This window comes from Ceratotherium simum, chromosome 17 (genome assembly GCF_057802395.1).
Source record: "Ceratotherium simum simum isolate JZ-2026a chromosome 17, ASM5780239v1, whole genome shotgun sequence".
Lineage (NCBI taxonomy): Eukaryota > Metazoa > Chordata > Mammalia > Perissodactyla > Rhinocerotidae > Ceratotherium > Ceratotherium simum.
In genome coordinates, this window is record NC_141916.1 from 40,515,261 (window position 1) to 40,537,391 (window position 22,131).

A 22,131-nucleotide genomic window follows, 5' to 3' on the forward strand; every position below is an offset into this window, starting at 1 on the left:
TTCCATCACTCTTCTCTGAGTCATCTCGCATGAGGAAAATCTCTGTACTAGCTTGTCTTCTGGACACCAGGATCCCTCCCTTCAGGGGGTAAAATAACCTCATGGTACTTTCTAAGAAGTAGTGTGTGTTGTTTGGAAAGCTGATCCCCCCAATACAAGTGATTGTTTGTGTCGGATTCAGATTTAATAAGTAGTATTTATGTGCCAGGTGACTTACATACTTTTTGTTAATCCTTAAAACAACTCAGCAAGATTGGCATTATAATTCCCATTTTATAGAAAATGATATGGCTCAGAGCAGTTAAGTGACTTGTCAGGAACTACCCAACTAATAAGCAATAGAATCAAAATTTGAACCCAGTTCTGAGTTTATCTGACTTCTTTAACCAGTATCCTTTCTTTCCTATTTCACCAACCGAACAAGGGCCCCAGCAACTTTCATGGAGTAGTGTTATGGATCAGCCACATGTAGTACAGAACTTAAGGGTTTATTAGTCTCTCTCCTGTGAGAATCTGATGTGACAGTCACAAAATATGAAAGCAGAGAACCAAATCTTACCTGAAGGTGGAGATCAAAGACAGCCAATTCTTCTCAACGTGCTCAACGAGAGGCTGGACCCCACTCCACAGGCTGAAAGAGGAAACTGAGGTGAATTCTACAGCAGCTTTGAGCAGTTCTGCCAGGTGAGGAGAGCCTGGATGGACACAGACAGAGCAGATTAGGGGAAAGCAAAGATGAAGGGCATGGTCTCACCCCTGGGCAATCTCTTTTCTTTCCTCTTTCCTCCTGGCCTCTTTTCTCTGGCAGTCTGCAGAGAACAGACCACACTGGCAAAGCCACTGACGTGCATCTCAGCTCCCAGGGCACAGAAAGAGCCGAAGCCTTTGAGCCATTTCTTTGCAATTTGCTGCAAGTTTAAGGCCACACGTGATAAAGCTTTCTTTATGGGAGAGAGTGAAAAAAGAAAAGACCACTTGTGATCTTACTTGCCGATTCCCAGAAAACACAACTCTGCAGGGGGCAGAGAGTAAGGGAACAGAAGCAGGAGGAGGGACGGAAGTTTGTAACAATGATCCCTCCTTCTCCTTCCAAGTTTTTAAGCCAGCCGCTCCTTGAGGACATCACTGGGATCCTTCTGTGAAAAAAAAAAAAAAAAATGGCTCTTGGGCTAAATCTCTGCATGGTTTCTTTTCCCACTGGGATTCTAGAATCGGCAGGGACCACATATCAGGTCAGGATCAAGGCTCTGCAGAGTTCTCTCCAGAAGGAGTTAATTCTCAGAGACATGATCAGTTGCTCACATCCACAATTTCTATGAGTCTTGAAAATAGAAAAAAAAGAAAAACATTGAATTTTTGGCATTCAATTGTTTATTCTATCTAAATTCCAAGGAAAGAGAACTCCTTGCAGTGAGAAATTCTATAATTCTAATAAATTCTTTGTCCAAGAGTACCATTTTAGAGGATTTTGAGCAGTATTAGCTTGCATTTGGTTTATACTAATAAATGAATTTGCTACTTGAATTATCCGAGGTCCACCATATTCTTAAATGGCTGTGACTCTGGCCTGGTCACTTAACTTTACTGAGTCTCAACTTTTTCCTTTGTAAAGCAGAATTTTTGTAAAAAAAGAAAAACCAAAAACAGATTGACAGGCTTGTTTGAAAGACTAAATTATATCATGTATTCAAAAGTGCATTGCAGTGCCCATCAAGAGACAAATGGATAAAGATGTGGTATATATACACAATGGAATACTACTCAGCCATAAGAAACGATGAAATCCAGCCATTTGTGACAACATGGATGGACATTGAGGGTATTATGCAAAGTGAAATAAGTCAGAGGGAGAAGGTCAAATACTGCATGATTTCCTTCATTAAGTAGTAGATAATAACAACAATAAACAAACACATAGAGACAGAGAAAAAAAAAAGTACATTGCAAATAAAGTACTAAATGACTAGAAGGTATCATCATTAAATATATAATTTCAATTCACATAATGGTCAGGATCATTAATAAATATTCAAATATTATTATAAGCATATTTTACTATAAAAGAATAAAAAAGCAAGCAAAATAAAGAAAATAATAAATCTTACAATGAAACAACGATGTATCCAAACTCTGAAAAACCAAATATTTTATTTTAACAATCAAACCAGACTTTGTCATCAGAAATAGTGAGCAAACATCATAATAGGTCTTACACTTTTCAATGTATCTACAAGGTAGCCATTCTTGCATTAAAGGAAAGACAGTATTTATCAGCCAAAAGTGCAAAGGGCCTACTTTTTCTCACCAAGAAATGCAATTCTCCCCTGAGTATAATTTGGTCTATTCCAAACTTGCTCAAATTCACTCTCTAACGTGAATCCTTTTCTCACCTCTTCAGTCCACAGATAATGTTACTATTTTGAATGTGTGTAATACTTATTTTACATGATATTCAGAGCTTCTCATATCCAGCCTTGCATTGTATTGCATCCTACTTTCATACTCTAGACCAGGGGTCAGCAAATTTTTTCGCTAAAAGGTCAAACAGTAAATATTTAAGGTTTTGCAGGCCATACAATCTCTGTCACAACCACTCTACTCTGCCATTGTGGTGTGAAATTAACCATAAATGAATCAATCATAAATGAATGAGTTTCCTAGATCTGCTGTAACAAAGTACCGCAGTACTAAGTCTGGTTGGCTTAAAACAACAGAACTTTATTATCTCAGTTCTGGAGGCTAAATGTCCCAAGTCAAGGTGTCGGCAGAGCCATGCTCTCTCTGAAACCCATAGGGGAGAATCCTTCCTTGCCTCTTGTACCTACTGGTGTTTGCTGACAATTATTGGCATTCCTTGGCTTATAGATTCATCACTTCAATCTCTGCCTCCATCGTCATATGACCATCTTCTCCCTGTGTCTCTGTCTTCTCATGTTCTTAAAAGGACACTGGTCATACTTAATTAGGGCCCACTCTAATTACCTCATCTTAACTTGATTACATCTGCACAGACCCTATTTCCAAATAAGGCCACATTCACTGATACAGGGGCTTAGGTCTTCAATGCATCTTTTTTTAGGGGACACAATTCAACCCACAAAACTCATATTCTCATGTCACTCCTTACCTGAGTTGAGTTTAATGCAACCATTTTAATCACTCACTTCCATACATCCTCAATTCTCTTGTCCATCTATCGATTTGTTGTTCTTTGGCAAACCACAAGTTGGGTTAAATCCAACTTTCTGTCTACTCTGTGTTTGCATCCACGCTGTTTTCAAGGGTTGAAGAACAACTCACTAACATGCCCTCAGGGCTTATTTTAAATTTATGACCAGTAAGCTCACTGGGCCTTACAAGCATTGTTAAACATACTACCTTTTAATAACCCAATTACTTTTCCTCACTCCTGAATGACTTCTCTTCTCAAACCTTCAAAATTTCTTTTCCAAGTCTCATTATCAGCTGATGACCTTGCTGAAGGAATTCACTAATGAAATAGAAAAAGTCAGGAAAGAAATATTGCAATCTGCTATCACCAAATTTAATCTTCACCTACACATATATTCATATCTTACCTCCTGTTCCTGTGGATGTATGGTCCATATTTCTAAGCCCAAGCTTTTGTCTAAACTCCTTGTCTAAAATGCCTCTTTTCTAATTCTTTTCCCACCAATTCTAATTAGTTTCTTGCCTCCACCACTTCACCACAACTACTTGCATCAATAACATCAAAGACCTTCACATTAATATCCAGTGATCAATTTCTAGACCTCATTTTAACTGCTGTTTTAGCAGACTTGTATATCATTGATTGTGCCCTTCTCTTTGATCCATTTTCTTCACTTTTTTTCAGAAGACCACACTCCCTTAATTTTCCCCCATCTCAGTTGTCATTTGCTCTTATTCTTCATTGCTAGAATACCCCACAGTTCAGTCCTTGGAATATCTTTTTTGCTCTACCTATACTTACTCTTTTAGTGACATCATCCAGTCCCATGGCTTAAAGTATCATCTATAATATCAGATGAATTAGGTTAAGAAAAACTTTGTAGTCTCAAATTTGAATTAGGAGTTTTCAGCCCCAAAATATATATCCTAATTCTCTGTACGGAAAAGGTGTAGAAACAATGACCAACGAAGTAAGCCATAAGAGCAACTAGTACTGAATTAGGATCTATAAATACCATAGAAAAGGAAACATGACTTTTTTTTTTTTTGTGAGGAAGATCAGCCCTGAGCTAACATCCATGCTAATCCTCCTCTTTTTGCTGAGGAAGACTGGTTCTGAGCTAACATCTATTGCCAATCCTCCTCCTTTATTTTCCCCCAAATCCCCAGTAGATAGTTGTATGTCATAGTTGCACATCCTTCTAGTTGCAGTATGTGGAACGTGGCCTCAGCACGGCCGGAGAAGCGGTGTGTCAGTGACCTCCCGGGATCCGAACCTGGGCCACCAGTAGCGGAGCGTGCACACTTAACTGCTAAGCCACGGGGCCGGCCTGGAACCATGACTTCTTGATAAGCGACTGTTACCAGGTCTGGGGATATAAGATGGGCCTGGAATATCTTGCCATACCAAAAAGCAAGGAGGCCTTGAAGATTAGATTGTTCCGAAAGGACTCAAGGGCCAATTTGAACACGCTCCAGCTAGTCAAATATAGGAAAATTTGAGCATTAATAAGAATAATAACCATAATGGTTGAAACATATAAAATGTTTAAATTCATGAATTAATAAAAACGCTGCAAAAAAAATTACATAGTCACCTTTGGATGATTCTAAGGAACCATTTCAATGCATTTAAAACTGGTACTGAGGGAAAAAAATTGTGCATTTATCCTATCTTTCCTATTCAGTATGTTCATTAGAATTATTAAAGTGTAAAGACAAATTTCTCTCTATGGAAGTATTCCAAATAATAAACAAAAAAATGGATGAGAGAATTAGAATATCATAATTTTCACACTCTTAATGAATTAACGAATCTAGGTAATGGTCATTAATGACCATTAATATCACAAAAAAGAAGCAGCCATTTTGAACATCTTGATGGAAGTTAGAAATTTGAAATATCACCATTGAATCAGCCCCCCTCCCTATTTCCAAACAAAACTAATCTCACCAAGCCTCAGTTTAGATCTAAACACACAGTTCATAAAAAATACAGGGAAGAGAAGAACATGTTCAATGACACTCTAAAGATGCAATCAGCAATATCCAAAATGGAGAATCTCATTAGAACAAACAACTCAGTTATTTTTCCCAACCAAAAAGGACAAGAGGAAAAGGGGATGGACCCAGTTAGAAAAGGGCCAAAGACCTTAATAGACACCTCACCAAAGAAAACATACAGGTGGCAAACAAGCAGATAAAAATGTGCTCCACATCACTTGTCATTAGGGAAATGCAAATTAAAATGACAATAAGATACTATTACACACCTATTAGAATGGCCAAAATCTGGAACACTGACAACACCAAATGTTGTTGAGGATGTAGAACAACAGGATTCTCATTCATTGTTGATGAGAATGCAGAATGGTATAGACACTTTGGAAGAGAGTTCGGTGATTTCTCCCAAAACTAAATATACTCTTCCCATACAATCTAGCAGTCACAGTTCTTGGTATTTACACAAAGGAGTGGAAAACTGAGGTCCACTCAAAAACCTGCATACAGACATTTATAGCAGCTTTATCCATAATTGCCAAAACTTGGAAGTAACCATGATGTCCTTCACTAGTTAAATGGATAAACAAACTGTGGTCCATCCAGAAATTGGAATATTATTCAGTGCTAAAAAGAAATGAGCTATTCAGTCATGAAAAGACATGGAGGAACTTTAAATGCATATTACTAAGTGAAAGAAACCAACCTGAAAAGGCTATATACTGTATGATTCCAATTATCTGACATTCTGGAAAATGCAAAACAACAGAGTCAGTAAGAAGATCAATGGTTGCCAGTGGTTGTGGGTTGGAGAGGGATGAATAGGTAGAACTCAGAGGATTCTTAGGGGAGTGAAAATACTGTCTGATATCATATATTTGTTCAGACATGTAGAATGTACAACATCAAGAGTAAACCTCATATAAACTATGCACTCTGTATGAAAATGAAGTGCCATTGTAGGTTCATCAATTGTAACAAATGCACCACTCTGATGGGAGATGTGGATGACAGGGGAGGCTATGCGAGTGTGAGGGCAGGGAGTATAAGGAAATCTCTGTACCTTCCTTTCAATTTTGCTATGAACTTAAAACTGCTCTAAAAAAATAATAGTCTTAATAAAATTTAAAAAAGGGGATGAGGGAGAAATTGTGTATTGAAAGACACCTAAGAAATGAATTGACGAGTTACAGTGTACAGACCCTGTTTATACTCCTATTCAAAAAGAAACAATCTATAACAAGAAGATTTTATAATCTTGAAAAATTTATAATCTCAGAAATATGAACACTGTGTGGACATTTATTGTACTGAGGAATTTGTATTAGTTTTCTTAGAAACAATAGAGGTGTTGTTATTGTTTAAGGGCACTTATTTTTTAGAGGTAAATGCTAAACTATTTACAAATAAAAGGATATGACGTATTGGATATTTTCAAGATAACTTTGGGGAGAAGTGCTAAACATTTGGAAGTATAGGTGGAACAAGATTGGCCATATATTACTTAATTGTTTGAGCTGGGTAATGGGTGCATGGTGTCCATTATACTATTTCTCTAATTTGAATATGTTTGAAAATTTCCATAATTGAGTTTTAAATAAATAATAGATAGATAAAATAACTGTTAGTGGATGAATTTAGAATTCATTTCTGTAATTGGCCACGTGTTATATAATTTTTATTTTCTACTATCCATTCCATGTTTTCTTTGCCTTCAGTCAGCATTTCAGCTGGTTGAGTTTTTTTACACAGCTGTAAAGTTTTCCCACCACCATATTGAAGAGACTTTCCTTTCTCCATTGTATGTTCTTAACTCCTTTGTCGAAGATTAGCTGTCCATAGATGTGTGGTTTTATTTCTGGGCTTTCAATTCTGTTCCATTGATCCGTGTGTCGGTTTTTGTGCCAGTACCATGCTGTTTTGATTACTACAGCTTTGTAGTATGTTTTGAAATCAGGGCGTGTGATATATCTCCAAGCTTTGCTCTTTTTTCTCAGGATTACTTTGGCTATTCAGGGTCTTTTGTTTTTCCACGTAAATTTTAGGATTCTTTGTTCTATTCCCACAAAGAATGTCATTGAGATTCTGATTGGGATTGCATTGAATCTGTAGATTGCTTTAGGTAATATGAACATTTTAACTATGTTTATACTTCTAATCCATGAGCTTGGAGTATCTTTCCACTTCTTTATGTCTTCTTTGATTTATTTCCATAATGTCTTATAGTTTTCAATGTATAGGTCTTTACCTCCTTGGTTAAATTTATTCCTAGATATTTTACTCTTTTCAGTGTGATTGTAAATGGGATTGTGTTCTTGACTTCTCTTTCTGCTCATTCATTATTAGTGTATAGAAATGCAACTGATTTTTATACGTTGATTTTGTACCCTGCAACTTTGCTGTAGTTGTTGATTATTTCTAATAGTTTTCTGGTGGATTCTTTAGGGTTTTCTACATATAGAATCACATCATCTGCAAACAGTGAGAGTTTTACTTCTTCCCTTCCAATTTGGATACTTTTTATTTCTTTTTCTTGCCCAACTGCTCTGGTCAAAACTTCCAGTACTATGTTGAATAAGAGCGGTGACAGTGGGCGCCCTTGTCTTATTCCTGTTCTCAGAGAAATGGTTTTCATTTTTTCACCCTTAAGTATGTTGTTGGCTGTGGTCTTGTCATATATGGCTTTTCTTATGTTGAGGTACTTTCCTTCTATACCCATTTAATTGAGAGTTTTTATCATAAATGGATATTGGATCTTGTCAAATGCTCTCTCTGCATCTGAGATGATCATGTGATTTTTATTCCTCATTTTGTTAACGTGGTGTATCACACTGATTGAGTCACGGATGTTGAACCATCCCTGCATCCCTGGAATAAATACCACTTGGTCAGGGTGTATGATCCTTTTAATGTATTGCTGTATTTGATCTGATGATACTTTGTTGAGGATTTTTGCATCTATGTTCATCAGCTATATTGGCCTGTAATTTTCCTTTTTCGTGTTGCCTTTGTCTGGTTTTGGTATCAGTGTACTGTTGGCCTTGTAGAATGAGTTAGGAAGAGTCCCGTCTTCTTCAATTTTTTGGAATAGTTTGAGAAGGATAGGTATTAAATCTTCTTTGAATATTTGGTAGAATTCTCCAGAGAAGCCATCTGGTCCTGGACTTTTGTTTTTGGGGAGGTTTTTGATTATTGTTTCAATCTCTTAACTTGGGGTTGGTCTATCCAGATTATCTATTTCTTCTTGATTTGGTTTTGGGAGGGTGTATGAGTCTAAAAATTTATCCATTTCTTTTAGGTTATCCAATTCTTTGGCATATAGTTTTTTGTAGTATTCTCTTATGATCCCTTGTATTGCTGCGGTATCCATTGTAATTTCTCCTCTTTGATTTCTAATTTTATTTATTTGAGCCTTCTATCTTTTTTTCTTCATGAGTCTGGTTAAGGGTTTGTCAGTTTTGTTTATCTTCTCAAAGAACCAGCTCTTAGTTTCATTGATCCTTTCTATTGTTTTTTTAGTCTCTATTTCATTTATTTCTGCTCTAATTTTTATTATTTCCCTCCTTCTGCTGACTTTGGGCTTTGTTCTTATTTTACTAGTTCTGTTAGGTATAGTTTAAGATTACTTATTTGAGGTTTTTCCTGTTTGTTGAGGTAGGCCTGTATTGCTATAAATTTCCCTCTTATAACCACTTTTGCTGTATCCCAAAAGAGTTGGTATGTTGAGTTTTCATTTTCATGTGTCTCTAGGTATTTTTTTGATTTCTCTTTTGATTTATTCATTGATCCAATGAAGTAGTATGTTGTTTAGTCTCCACATATTTGTGACTTTCCCAGCTGTTTTCTTGCAGTTGATTTCTTGTTTCATAGCATTGTGGTCAGAAAAGATGCTTCACATGATTTCAATCTTCTTAAATTTATTGAAGCCTGCCTTGTTTCCCAACATATGGTCTATTTTTGATAATGTTCCATGTGCACTTGAGAAGAATGTGTATTCTGCTGCTTTTGGATGGAATGTTCTATATATATCTATTAAGTCCACCTAGTCTAATGTTTCATTTAAGGCCACTGTTTCCTTGTTAACTTTCTGTCTGGATGATCTATCCGTTGAAGTAAGTGGGGTGTTGAGGTCTCCTACTATTATTGTGTTGCTGTCAATTTTTCCCTTTAGGTCTGTTAACAGTTGCTTTATATACTTTGGTGCTCCTATGTTAGGTGCATATATATTCATAAGTGTTATGTCCTCTTGGTGGAATGTCCATTTTATCATTATATACTGTCCCTCTTTGTTTCTCATTATCTTTTTTATCTTGAAGTCTGCTTTTCTGTTATAAGTGTGGCTACACCTGCTTTCCTGCTGCCATTTGCTTGGAACATCATCTTCCATCTCTTCACCCTGAGCCTATGTTTGTCTTTAGAGGTGAGATGTGTCTCCTGGAGGCAGCGTATTGTTAGGTCTCATTTTTTAATCCATCCAGCCACTCTGTGTCTTTTGATTGGTGAATTCAATACATTTACATTTAGAGTGATTATTGTTATATGAGGGTTTAATACTGTCATTTTATCTCTTGTTTTCCTGTTCTATCTTTCCATTGTTTCTTTTCCCTTGTATTTCTGACTGCCATTTCAGTTTATGGTTTTCTCATTTTTCTCTTTATTTATGATTTGTGACTCTGCTCTGATTTTGTGTTTAGTGGTTACCATGAGGTTTGTATAAAAGATCTCATAGATGAGATAGTCCATTTTCTGATAGCATCTTATCTCCATTAGCCTAAGAAGGTTCCATCCCTTTTCCCTTCTGCTTCTGTGTTATCGTTGTCACAAATTATTCTTTTTTGTGTCACGAGTTTGTGACTAAATTGAAGTGTTTATAGTTATTTGTGATGCTTTCTTTCCCTTTGTCTTTTATGTTTTAATTTTTTGCTAACCTATTCTGATAGAAAGCTGCAATTTTCTGATTTTGTCCATCTGTTTATCTCCTTGCTCAAAGCTTTGTAAATCTTTGCCTTTTTGTTTCAGGTAGGAGGGGTCTCTTCATCATTTCTTGTAAGGCAGGTCTAGTGGTGATGAACTCCCTCAGCTTTTGTTTTTATCTGGGAAAGCTTTTATTTCTCTGTCATATCTGAAGGATAATTTCACTGGATAGAGTATTCTTGGCTTATAGTTTTTGTCTTTCAGTATTTTGAGTATATTATTCTATTCTCTCCTAGCCTGTAATGTTTCTGCTGAGAAATCCACTGAAAACCTGATAGGGGTTCCTTTGTAGGTTATTTTCCTCAGCCTTGGTGCCCTTCATATTTTTTCTTTGTCATTAACTTTTGACAGTTTTTTAGATATATAGCTTCATAGATCTCTCAAGCATTTTGTTGTGTTATGTAGGGAATCCTCTGTTGGTTAATGGATGTTTGTTTAGTTGTAACTTAGAGGAGAGAGACAAAGGGAACAACTCACTCTGCCACAATGCTGATGTCACTCCAATAAATTTGCATTGTTTTAACTCACCAAGTTTGTGCTAATTTATTAAGGCAGAAATAGAAAATGAATACATCATCTTTATCTACTTCAAAGTCCCTGAAGACCAGAGCCCAGGCCTTCAATGAGTTCACTTTTGGCATCTGGCAGGGGAAAGCCAGTCAAATTGATAATAGAGCAGGAAGTGATTCCATTCCCTGAGTGTTAACTCCAAAGTATGAAGGAATACCCTCCCCCTACCCCCATCCAGCTCTATCTGGTCCCAGTAGCCCAGAGGACCCCAGACAGCACCCCAGGCAGCTCAACAATTCTTCAAATCTGACAGATTTCAGCAGAGGTGGACCTGGGGCTCCTTTCCTTAAGCGAGCAATGATGTCAGCAAGAAAGGTCAGGACGTGAAGTAGCTCCAGGACTAAAATAAGCAAGAATGTTGATTAAATCTATCCTAATAATCAGAAGGTTTTCTAATTATTTAAGAACTGATTTTATTTGTTTTTTTCTTTTCATTGGTCAGGTTGTGGTAGCCCTGTCCCAAGCGCCACCTCATGTGTTTCAGCGTGTGTAGGGAAGATCTGTAGAGCTGGACCAAGTATGGATTAGTGTGACCAACACACTAATCTGACCACTGAGGCTTTCTATTTCAGGCAGTGGCTGTGGCTGGCCCTTTCCTCTGGCCTGGATCTCAGGCTCCATTAGAACTTACCTACCATCACCTCTCTTACCCTACCAAGTAAATTAACTTTTCCTTACCTAAAACCAGTTTTGACAGCACCTAATTTCATGAAGGTTCAGACTGGACTACCCAGCTATTGCCTCCCTTCCACTGAGGACCAGAGCATCACCATACAAGGAAAGCCCTGAGAGGGATCAAATTCATAATTCAAGAAGATATAGTCAATCTTACCCTGTTGTGCTGTGTATAGTTGGAAGAATTTGTGTTTGTGTAATGTATGTACACAGAGTGAGTAAATACTCCACTGATATAATTTGCCTGAGTCATAGAAATATAAACGATAAATGTCTGGTGTCTTTGTTGGGAGGATAGTTTGAAGCCAGAGATGAAAGGAGCTTTGAATATACCAGCTTAGGAGTTGGGATTTTGTCTTGGGAACTTTGGGTAGAAATCGCATTTTGCTTTTGTTTCTGAGGACTATATTTGAGTTAATTAAAACACTTGGGGGTTTTTTAAAAAATAACAATGAGTGTTTTTGAATCATTTAAAATTTTCTAAACCTTTTCAAATACACAGATCATAAATAATTCTGAGTCTGTATAACTAAATATCCTATATATTGGGCATCCCTACATAATCTTTCTAAGATAAATTGTAGCATTTATAGAATAAATGGCAGCACTGTCTATTTCATAGGACTCTGAAGCTGAATGCCAGAAATCTGGGTATTTTGGTCTTGGTGCTAACTATTCGATTAGAGAAAGGATGCAGCTTAGCTGCAGAAAGTTGGATGAAGATTAATACAGCTAAGAATTCATCAGTGATAGGGAGGGAGATGTGACCATGGGAATTGAAGCCCCCAGGAATCCTTGGAAATTGTAGGAAGGTCAATGGGTGTTTCACTACAGTGGAGGCTGGGCACAAGACACTGTATTTGGATACTAGAGGAAAGGATGCCTTCAGAAAACTGGAGGACTAGAGTTGTACAAATAACTACATCAAACATGATACCACAGAATTATATTTATATTATACATTATCTTCACATTGTAACATCCACATTGGTCATCTGTGACACAATTCTAATAATTTTGAGTATATATTTACTGTAATATTAATATATATATATATAAAACCAAGAGGCACTTCCAGTAATTCTGGCAAAAAAGGAGCATCATGATAGTGTCTAAGCTAAAAAATAATAAAAATAAATACAATTTATCTAATATTTTTCTGTACAGATTCTACTTTTTACAAAACATTTATCAGCCATTAACTAAGTCACTTAACAAATACCTGTGATAGGACGATATGAAGTATTGTTACATATATTACTTGCAAAATACAGGTGCAACGACAAGATTTATTTCAATTGCAAAATGATCGCTTAAGTCCAATGTCTCACTCTTGTGTTTCTAAAAGTTGATAAATTTGGAAAGTTATTAATTAAAAACATACTTAAGTTTGTTGAGAGTGGTGAGAACTACATTGTTAAAAATTGTCATGTACAAATGACACCCCCCACACTGTTACTTTGGTTGGCAGTTGTTTGAAAATATTGCTTTTCAGGAATACCAAATTAAATTAACTCAATTCTCTCTGGTTTGCAAATATCCTACAAATATTTGGGACATGCTATTTGAACTTTCCAATGACAGTTTTTGTCAGGAAGAGGTAATGACTCATCAGAAGAGCTGCTCCATCAGAAATAAGAACACATTTTAACCCCCAAAACCAAAGCAAATTAACCAAACCAACCAAACCCCAAACACTCTGGATTCAAATTAAAGTTCTCTCAGTTGCATATCCTAATATTATTATCAAAAGCCAGGGAGAATCTTGTTTTCATTGAGAGTTTCAGAATATTTATAAAAGCACCAATTTTAATTTTGTGATTTGCATGATAAAAGGCTCTAGGAAGAAATATCAGGGGGTGGGTGAGTTCAGTGATATTTATTTCCAGTGCTTGTCAACTAAGAAATTGCCCTTGTTACAACAAAAATGGTCTGCATTCTTCTGTGAGAATATATTAAGAAATGGACTGACACTCATAAACGGAAAAAAAGCCCCACCAGAGAAGCAAACGTAATATGGTAAAAATCCCATGCAACTATTTTACAGAGTATTAAAAAATAGTGATTTTGTTAAACTAATCAACAAATATATACTAGGAGTCAAGCCATTTAAACCCTACTAACAGATAATGTATAGATATGCTAGGGTTATTATTTCAAGATAGCAACACTATAGTACTGGATTATGGTTATAACCAGCTAAAACAAAATATATGCTATAATATGGGTTTTTTGAGTCATAAAAATAATGAGTTAATTTTTGAAAGAAAAGGGATGGGAAATTCTACCAACCAACAAGTTACATACACAAAGAAAACATCTTTAAACAATTACCTTTAATTTCACATTAAACCATCTGAATATTTTGCTATTATATAGGGAATAACATTATCAGAATTAAAAAAAAAATCCTTCCCTTCAAAAGGTATTCAAGCAGCAGTTTCCAAGCTCTAATGGCTAATTCACATTCTGAAACATGTAAGCGCTGATTGTAATAAAGGAAGTCAGGATTGAAATACAGATCCATGAAGTCTTTTATTCCAGAGTAACTTATGACTAAATTGGTTTGTCACAAAGATGGAGGGGTGTCCTGGGATAATCCTTCAGGTTTTATGTAGTGTTCATTCCCAATCCAAAGCTCTGCATTTTTTTTTGCTTTTTAGTACCGTGGGCTGCACAATGAAACTAGATGTAGCAAGTCAGAACTTGAGGTAAAAGGCATTCTTTCTCCTTATTATGGCAGAGGAGATTTCTGATTCTTTTTCCTTTACGAATTTTGAGTTAGAAAAGTAAACTTAAAGAGAAGTCACGCTTTTCTCTTGTGTTTGACTGTTTTTTTTAACAGGAAAGGAAAAATTCTCCGCTGTAGTTTTTGTTTCATTTGAAATAGGTACTTTTACTGACACCGAAAATTCAGTTAAAGCATTAAAAATATTTTTTATTACTTTTCTACTCATGAATTTGAAATTCCAACCTACCATTTGATTGCTCTTGGCAGACAAATGTAGTGGGTGTGGTTTATTGACTTGTCAGTGCTTCATCTGTGAAAGCCAAGATTCATAAGATTTAATTTTTCTTATTAATGAATATAAGTATTTGGGTTTTTAATTGTGCTAGAATTTAGTAAAATACAATCTACATTAATAGACCATTTAAGACAACTTAAACCATAATAAATTGCTGGATAATACATTCTCTTTCTTAGAATAACTCAGAAGAACTCAGACTACAATTTGTACACTTAACTTAATTGAGACTGAATTTACTTTTATCTATCTCATGTATTTATTGGACTCTTCATAAAACATTTTCCTCTCTGAACCATGAAGGTCATTAGAAAAAGAATTAAATATTCTTCTTTTCAGTTTTCTGTTACATAATACTAGTTCTAATTATATCAAAATATTTAGCATCTCCAGACCATGGAATGTCATTTTGTGTGTTTCATTTTAATTGAACAATAAAAAAAAATTTTTTAACAGCTTTGGTTCAAAAAAGTAAATCAAATTTAAATATTCTTGGTGGTAGTACTTACATATGATGATTTAATATTACTCTCTTTGAAGCATTTTTTGTTTGAATTATTAATTGCATGATTAAAGAACCATGTCTTGATGTGAAGCAATGAGGAAATCTGTCCGAACAGAGACATGTTCAGTATTTCTTATCAATAAGGAGAAGGCTTGCCTTTCCTTCTGTGCTCCACAACTCCTCAGGGAAGCAGAAATCTACGGATATCAATGCCTGTCAGGGCAATCAACCTTAAAGTATGATATGGAGAAGAACTAGCTACCCTTAGATGGGAAACTTGGATTCTTTTTAGAGCCTTAAGCTTATGTCAAAAGCCAATTTTGCTTTCCCTCTATACATCATTCCATATTATCTATAGTCTTACCTGCCCTAAAATAATTTATATTGGATCAGTATTTTTGAAACAGCAGATTAACATTGAGTTCCACCAACTAAATAAAGCCTTAATCTTCAGTTTTGTATCTTCAAATATATTTAGCAACGAAACGACCAATTATTTTTCATCACTATTGTTAACCTGCTGTTAGAATGTGGGATCACATGAACATAAAGATCAGTTCAGGTGAGGTAAAAGCAGCATCATTTTAACAGATGAAATGTGTTAGGTGATAGCACAAACTGCCCAACATCAACTGTGCATGACGTAGACTGAAAAAGATGTTCTTGCTCTTCTCTGACCATCAGGGTGAAACGTACAAATACTTAGCAAAACTCGAGTTACCTAATGCATTGTTTGTAGTTTAATTTACTCAGTGCTTATAGTTTAATTCACCCCCAAATTTTCAATAAGAATTTGAATATTTTCTAGAACAAACTGATATGGATATAAGACCTAAAACTAGCATATTTCCCTCTGATTATAAATTCTAAAATCAATTTACTTTTGGCATGCTCTTCACCTAACAAGGCTAATCGATCTTCTAATCTTCCAAGTTGCATTTTGTTGAAGAGATTAGAAAAATGGACTGACAACATCAGCAAGTTCATAGCTTTACTTCATGGAGAAATCATGAGAGAAATGAACGATCTACAACAACGGTCATAAAATATTTTGCTGCTTCTTAGGAGAGAAGGTGAATTAAAGAAACTCAGTTTGGTTTCAAAGTATATAGATAATTAAGCTCTCAATTTTCTGGAGTTGAGCTATTAGCATTTGAAATTTTATTGATTTTTTTTCCACACTTTAGCTGATAATCTCTAGAATGAGAATCTTGATTTACTCTAGGCCATGAAAGTTTATAGAACTCTGTTTTACTGGAGCCTTCTGCCAGTTTGAAAAGTCAGTCTATTTCCAAAACGACATATAAACCAGGAAAGGTATTAAATGGGAATCAGGGTTAGGATGGAAGAGAAGGATGATAAGACCCTTATTGTGGTTTTCATTATTATTTTATAAATATTGTAAATGATGAGGATGGTGGAGATCTGCACACTGATATGGAAGCACCGAAAATATCTCCTAAAGTAGAACAGAAATGATTTTTTGGTTACTCACTTCTCATTAGTCAGTTGTTGTTCATCACACAAATAGTTCACTTTTGTAAAGCAGTCATTTCAAACTTTAGACTTTATTTACAATGATAATTTTTATATCTTTATTACTTAGAAAATAATTTATATTTTTCCATCATTTAAACAAAGAATAGGCCTGAGTCTCATGCCTTTTGCACAGCTTTTACCTTCAAAGAAAGTTCTCTGGGAAAGTGACAGGGCACATCAAGAAACTGCAAATCAAGAGAGGCAGGGGACATGAGGAAATCCCTATACACACATGTAATATGAACAGTATGCATGACATACAATCCCTCTTCTTTAGTTTTACTGGGATTGCAATGGTTAGATTTGTTCTGGAATTCCATCAAAATGGAACAGACAGAATTGGGTATTCTGTTTTTAGAAAGTGGATATTTTCTTAAACATAATATAATTCACTTGTCAGATGAAGACCAATATAGATATATCCTGTACAGAGCTACTGTCTTCATCTACTGAGAGCAAAACCAGGTCTTACATAAATGACAAGAAAAATAATTTTACAGTTATAAAAAAAAAACTAAAGTGGTGTTCTCACCAAGGAAACAATATTCTAAAGGTTGGCTTAGATAGATAACTGGAAAGACATCCTATTAGCATACTGGAAATGACAACGATGACACTCATAGTACACCTGGTCTTTTCCTTAACAGAGACCAACCACTAGCATCCAGGTCACCAGTTCCAACTTTTCCTACCATTGGTTTTATGGTTGTCTATACAATTATCTTTTACCCTAAATGGGCTAGAAATTCCTTCATTTGAAAGACCTGAGTTTATCTAATGGCACCTATAATTAGGCTCATATAAAAATGTAGTAAATTGCAACAAATACACCGGCACCACAGGAAGTAAGCTTCAGATTTGGAAGTGAACACAGTAATATTGCTGTCACCGAGGGGGAGAACATCACTAGCAGAAAAAATCTTTTTATGTCCCTAGGCATCCTTTGGGATGTATTGGGTGTGTACGAAAGTCACAAATTGGATGAATCTCATTTCAATTGACTTCTAGCTTTCATACACTGGCAATTTAGTTTTGAGATAAAAATTATCAATCTACCCGGACTGATGAACACGAGTCTGAAATGAAGAGGTTCTAACTGCTTGGACCGCCATTATTTCTATTATTTCATGTACCTTAAAACAAAACAAAAACCAGGCAGTTTGCTAAGACCTGTACTCTGGCAGCCAGGCTGGCTCCTATTCGGGGCCGTGCAGCTTTGATGAGGTGGCTGATCTATAGGGTTACGGACTCACAACTGCTCTTCCGCTGTTCTACTTGCTCCACACCTAGATTTTTCCTTGACTTATATTTACTTGAGAGATGAATGACATTTGGAAAAGGGGAATAGATTAGTTTTGTTAAGTAAATTAGATGTAAGAGGTACGTGAGTATAAATGCTTTTTTTTTTTCCTTCTCTTTATTTGCAAGGGAAGGAGAACAGTTAAATTCACTAGGGAAATGTATTTGACTCACAGTAATTTTTACAAACATTGAGGCACACAGGCAATGCTAAGAAAAAGGAAAACAATTCAATAAGTCCTAAATAATGAAGACCTGGTGTTAACTCAGGAAAATACTGAAATCATTCTAATTATTTAGGTACAGCCTGAATCCATTTGATCCTTTTCATATTTTCCTACTTATTGGGAAATCTGCCTTGAAACCATGTTTATTTTTGATTGTATTATCTTTGCTTTATTTAAAGAATGCCATGGATTATTATAAGATCATTGCTTTGGAAGGGAAGAATATAATATCTATTCATGAGAAGCAAAGGCATTTTTAATGTAAACACTCTTTTCTGTGACTTCAGAGGAAATAAAAAGTAGAAATCACAATTAAGGTTGACTTAGAAGCTAAGATTGTTTAGAGGAGAAGATCCGCATATAGTACTGAAGGAAGAATTGTGACCAGGAAGTGTTGGGAAGAAATGGACACCAATATAACATTTGGTATTGGTTAAAAAAGTATTTCACTTGGGAGACATGGACCCAAAAGTTAGCAAAAGTTACCAGTGAAAAAACATTCTTTGCAGCATCCTCATTTAATTGGCATAAAATAACTGTATCTGATTATCATTTAAATTAGAATAGGTAGATGAGTGGCTGTCCATAGACCTCCATGCAAATGAATCATCACTCTTACTGGGCTTGGGGATAGCTACAATGTATCAAAAGGGTGATTAAAATATAACTTTATAAAAATGTTTCCCTTTTCCCTTTTTTTTAAAAAAAAGTTTACTATCTACAGAAACAAAAAAATCTTTATATTTACATCAAGATAACTATTCATGACAAATATAATAATATGAAATAAAATATTGAAAGTGTGTATCAACTTTTTAAATAGAGGTTTGGCTCATAGCATAAACAAGTGTAGATAAACAAACAAACCGAAAAAAAAAAAAAGAGACTTTCAATAATAGGCCCAGTCCCCCCAAATCCCTCTATAATCTTCCCTGCCAAAAGACGCATGTCCATGGGCGAGATTGCAGAGAGAAGCTACCTCATCACAGCATGTGGAACCCATAACAGGGTTGGTCACTGGGACCCTCACCACCCAAAAGCCAATCCTTTAACAGTTGCAAAGAATCAGGCTCTCACTATGTCAACAAACACCAAATCCTGGGTTGACATTTTCCCCTTCATCTCTTGCTATATAGCCCACAGTGTGTTTCTGTTTGCCTTTCTTTTTTATTTTTCCACCATACATTTTGCAGCAAATTAAGACATGGGAGATCACTGTTAAGAGCAATTTCCCAGATCTTCTCTGGCAACCTTTTAGAATTCTAAACCGACTAGCAGACCTGACTCCAGCCCCTTCCTAGGTGTTTCTGTATAAAGAATGCCATTTCCTTAAATGGTGATTTGATCTCAGGTGAGTGACAGACATACTCATAGACCAACAGCTCCTCTACATTCATTAGGCGAGTAGACTGCAAAATGCCTCAGTCTTCCAGGTTTAAGGCTGGTGATAGAGAGCCTCCAAGTGGTGTAGAGCAGTAGTACCAGTCACGTGGCCCTCTCACCCAGCCTGTGAAGACCCTCCCTCCACAGAGGGACCTCTATGGACCTTTATTGAAGCGAAATGGAGGAAGGCGTTTGGAATGGCTGCCTCTCAAAGACACTCCAGACTGAACTTCTTTCTGTTTGTTCACACGTGCTGAGTCATCGCTGCAGCAATTCTATGAACTGCTAAAACCACAAAAATCTCTTTACATACATACAGACACACAAGCACCCTTTCAATCCTCTCTCTCTCTCTCACACACACACACACACACACAAACACACACGACATTGGCAGGATGTATAAGAATTCAAATAATGCTCTGGAACTTTCATCCCTCAGCACTAAGAGCAAAAGCTTCTTAGTCATAACCTGCATTTGCAGCACTATTGCCCTGCTAAGCCGCACCATTTCCCTTGTGATTTGTTTTCCTTTATTTTTTCCTTTATGATTTATTATATCACAGTGACCACTATATATCTTACTATGAACGTTACTAAATTGTGGAGCCAGCATTCCTGGCTTTCAGTGTGTATGTGTGTGTGTGAATATGTTTTACTGGTATCTACGTGAGAGCTTATATACATACACACATATGTATTTCTTCCTTAAAAAAATCCTTAGAAGCTGGTGTTGCAAATGTGAAAGCCTCTTTGAGCAAGAGTTTTTAACAATGTACCTCACTGTAAAAATAACACATAAAATGCGAAAAATCCCACAATGCAACAGCCATTTGCCCATCTTCTCGTATTTCTACAGTGTTGTGTCTAAGTGTTGTGCTGGCTTGAAGAGACTCTGTGACAAGTCACTCTGTTCGGAAACACAGCTCATTCTATCCATTGTCACTCGTTTGGCTTTGGGGTTGGGATCTCCTCTTCTCTTGGCTTTGCTTTCTCTTCCTCTTCTTCTCTGATGGCCTGGATCTGTTCCGAGGAATGCTGCTGGGCGGACTGGTCCAGGGACTGATTTTCTATGCCTGCCAACCGCTGTTCCTCTTCAATGACTTTCTTCCACATCTTGTGGTTCTGCAGGAGGTGCTGAGTTATTTGGCAGTAGATTTTCCTCCTTTTGAAAGTTTTCTTTCCTGAGAAAACACCAAATTAGACTACTTATTTGGATGTTGAGTACATGACAGTTATTTCTTTTCACATAAGTAATAGGAGTTAATTACCAAATGGATACTTCTATCTATCATTTGATTTGTATATTGTAACAATGTCATTTTTTTTTTTTTTAAAGATTTTATTTATTCAGTTTTTCCCCCCAAAGCCCCAGTAGGTAGTTGTATGTCATAGGTTCACATCCTTCTAGTTGCTGTATGTGGGACTCGGCCTCACGTTGGACGGAGAAGTGGTGCCTCGGGGCGCGCCCGGGATCCGAACCCGGGCCGCCAGCATCAGAGCGCGCGCACTTAACCGCTAAGCCACAGAGCCGGCCCAACAATGTCATTTTTGAGAGTGGGGAAGTGGGAGATGGTAACAACCATTAATGTATCATTGAGACTTAACTGTGAACAGTATTTAATATTTGGTAATGTCCAATACAACACTCTGCTTGTATCTTTCTATAACTCCTATTACGTTCAGATCTTCAAGAGTTTTCACTCAGACTATAGACATTTTCTTGTTATGTCTTCCTTTACTTTGTCAACCAATTCAACTCATAAAGGTCTAAAAGATTGATTTCTTTAAAAATGGTTTTTGGGCCGGCCCGGTGGCGCAGGCGGTTAAGTGAGCGCACTCCACTGCGGCGGCCCGGGGTTCGCTGGCTTGGATCCCGGGTGCGCACTGACGCACTGCTTGTCAAGCCATGCTGTGGCGGCGTCCCATATAAAGTGGAGGAAGATGGGCGTGGATGTTAGCCCAGGGCCAGTCTTCCTCAGCAAAAAGAGGAGGATTGGCAGATGTTAGCTCAGGGCCGATCTTCCTCGCAAAAAAAAAAATGGTTTTGATGTTACTGTTCTGCTTCACACGGACTAAAAATTAATTTCTAACTCCTCTCAAAGTTCTCCCACAAGCTGGCCAAACACACTTCAGTCTTCTTCCTTCTGCAGCCTGGCTCCTATATATACTTAACTGCTCTCTTGTCTGGATATACACTGAACTCTTCTATTTTTAAGCTGGTACTACTTTTGAAACATTCTTCTCACTCACTGAAAGTTCATGGCCATTATTATTTTAAGACCCAGTCAGATTTCACTGAATTCCTCTTCTAAGAAATCTCTCTCTCTCTTCTAAACTCTCATGTCACTCCAAATATACTTCTCAGAGTAGATATTGTTCCCATTTCTCATCATCATTATCTCTTTTTCTGGTAACTGCATATCAAAATCATTTAGGGGGAACTCTTATCCCTTCTTTCAATTATGTAGTTCTAGAAAAGGTTGTCAAACTCTACTTCCCTACCCAACTCCTGACAACACAGCTGTGTCACAGTGATTGGTCAATTAGTAGGTATGTGACCCAAATCAGGCCAATCAGAGTCCTTCCCTGGGATTTTTCCCAATGGCACAGAATGAGTAAGAGGTCGGGGAATGAAGATCAGAGTGTATGTGGATGCTTGTGTATCTGGAATGAAGTGAACAGAGAGCTGGCTACAGTTCCAGCTTCATGAAGAAAGTAAGGTTGAAAGAACAAGCTGTGAAGCAGGTGAGTCAGAGAC

The 22,131-nt window shown here is 36.6% G+C and overlaps 2 protein-coding genes across 2 annotated transcripts in view; both read right to left on the bottom strand.

Annotated features, from left to right (window-relative positions):
- Positions 1-22,131, bottom strand: part of SLCO1C1 (solute carrier organic anion transporter family member 1C1) — a 510,734-nt gene that overhangs the window by 57,139 nt on the left and 431,464 nt on the right. The gene's annotated exons all lie outside the window — the stretch shown is intronic.
- Positions 15,792-22,131, bottom strand: part of PDE3A (phosphodiesterase 3A) — a 292,725-nt gene continuing 286,385 nt past the window's right edge. The window contains exon 16 of the mRNA XM_087442694.1: positions 15,792-20,554. Within this exon, the coding sequence (XP_087298820.1) occupies positions 20,313-20,554 (242 nt within the window). The 3' untranslated portion in view covers positions 15,792-20,312. The remainder of the gene's footprint in view (positions 20,555-22,131) is intronic.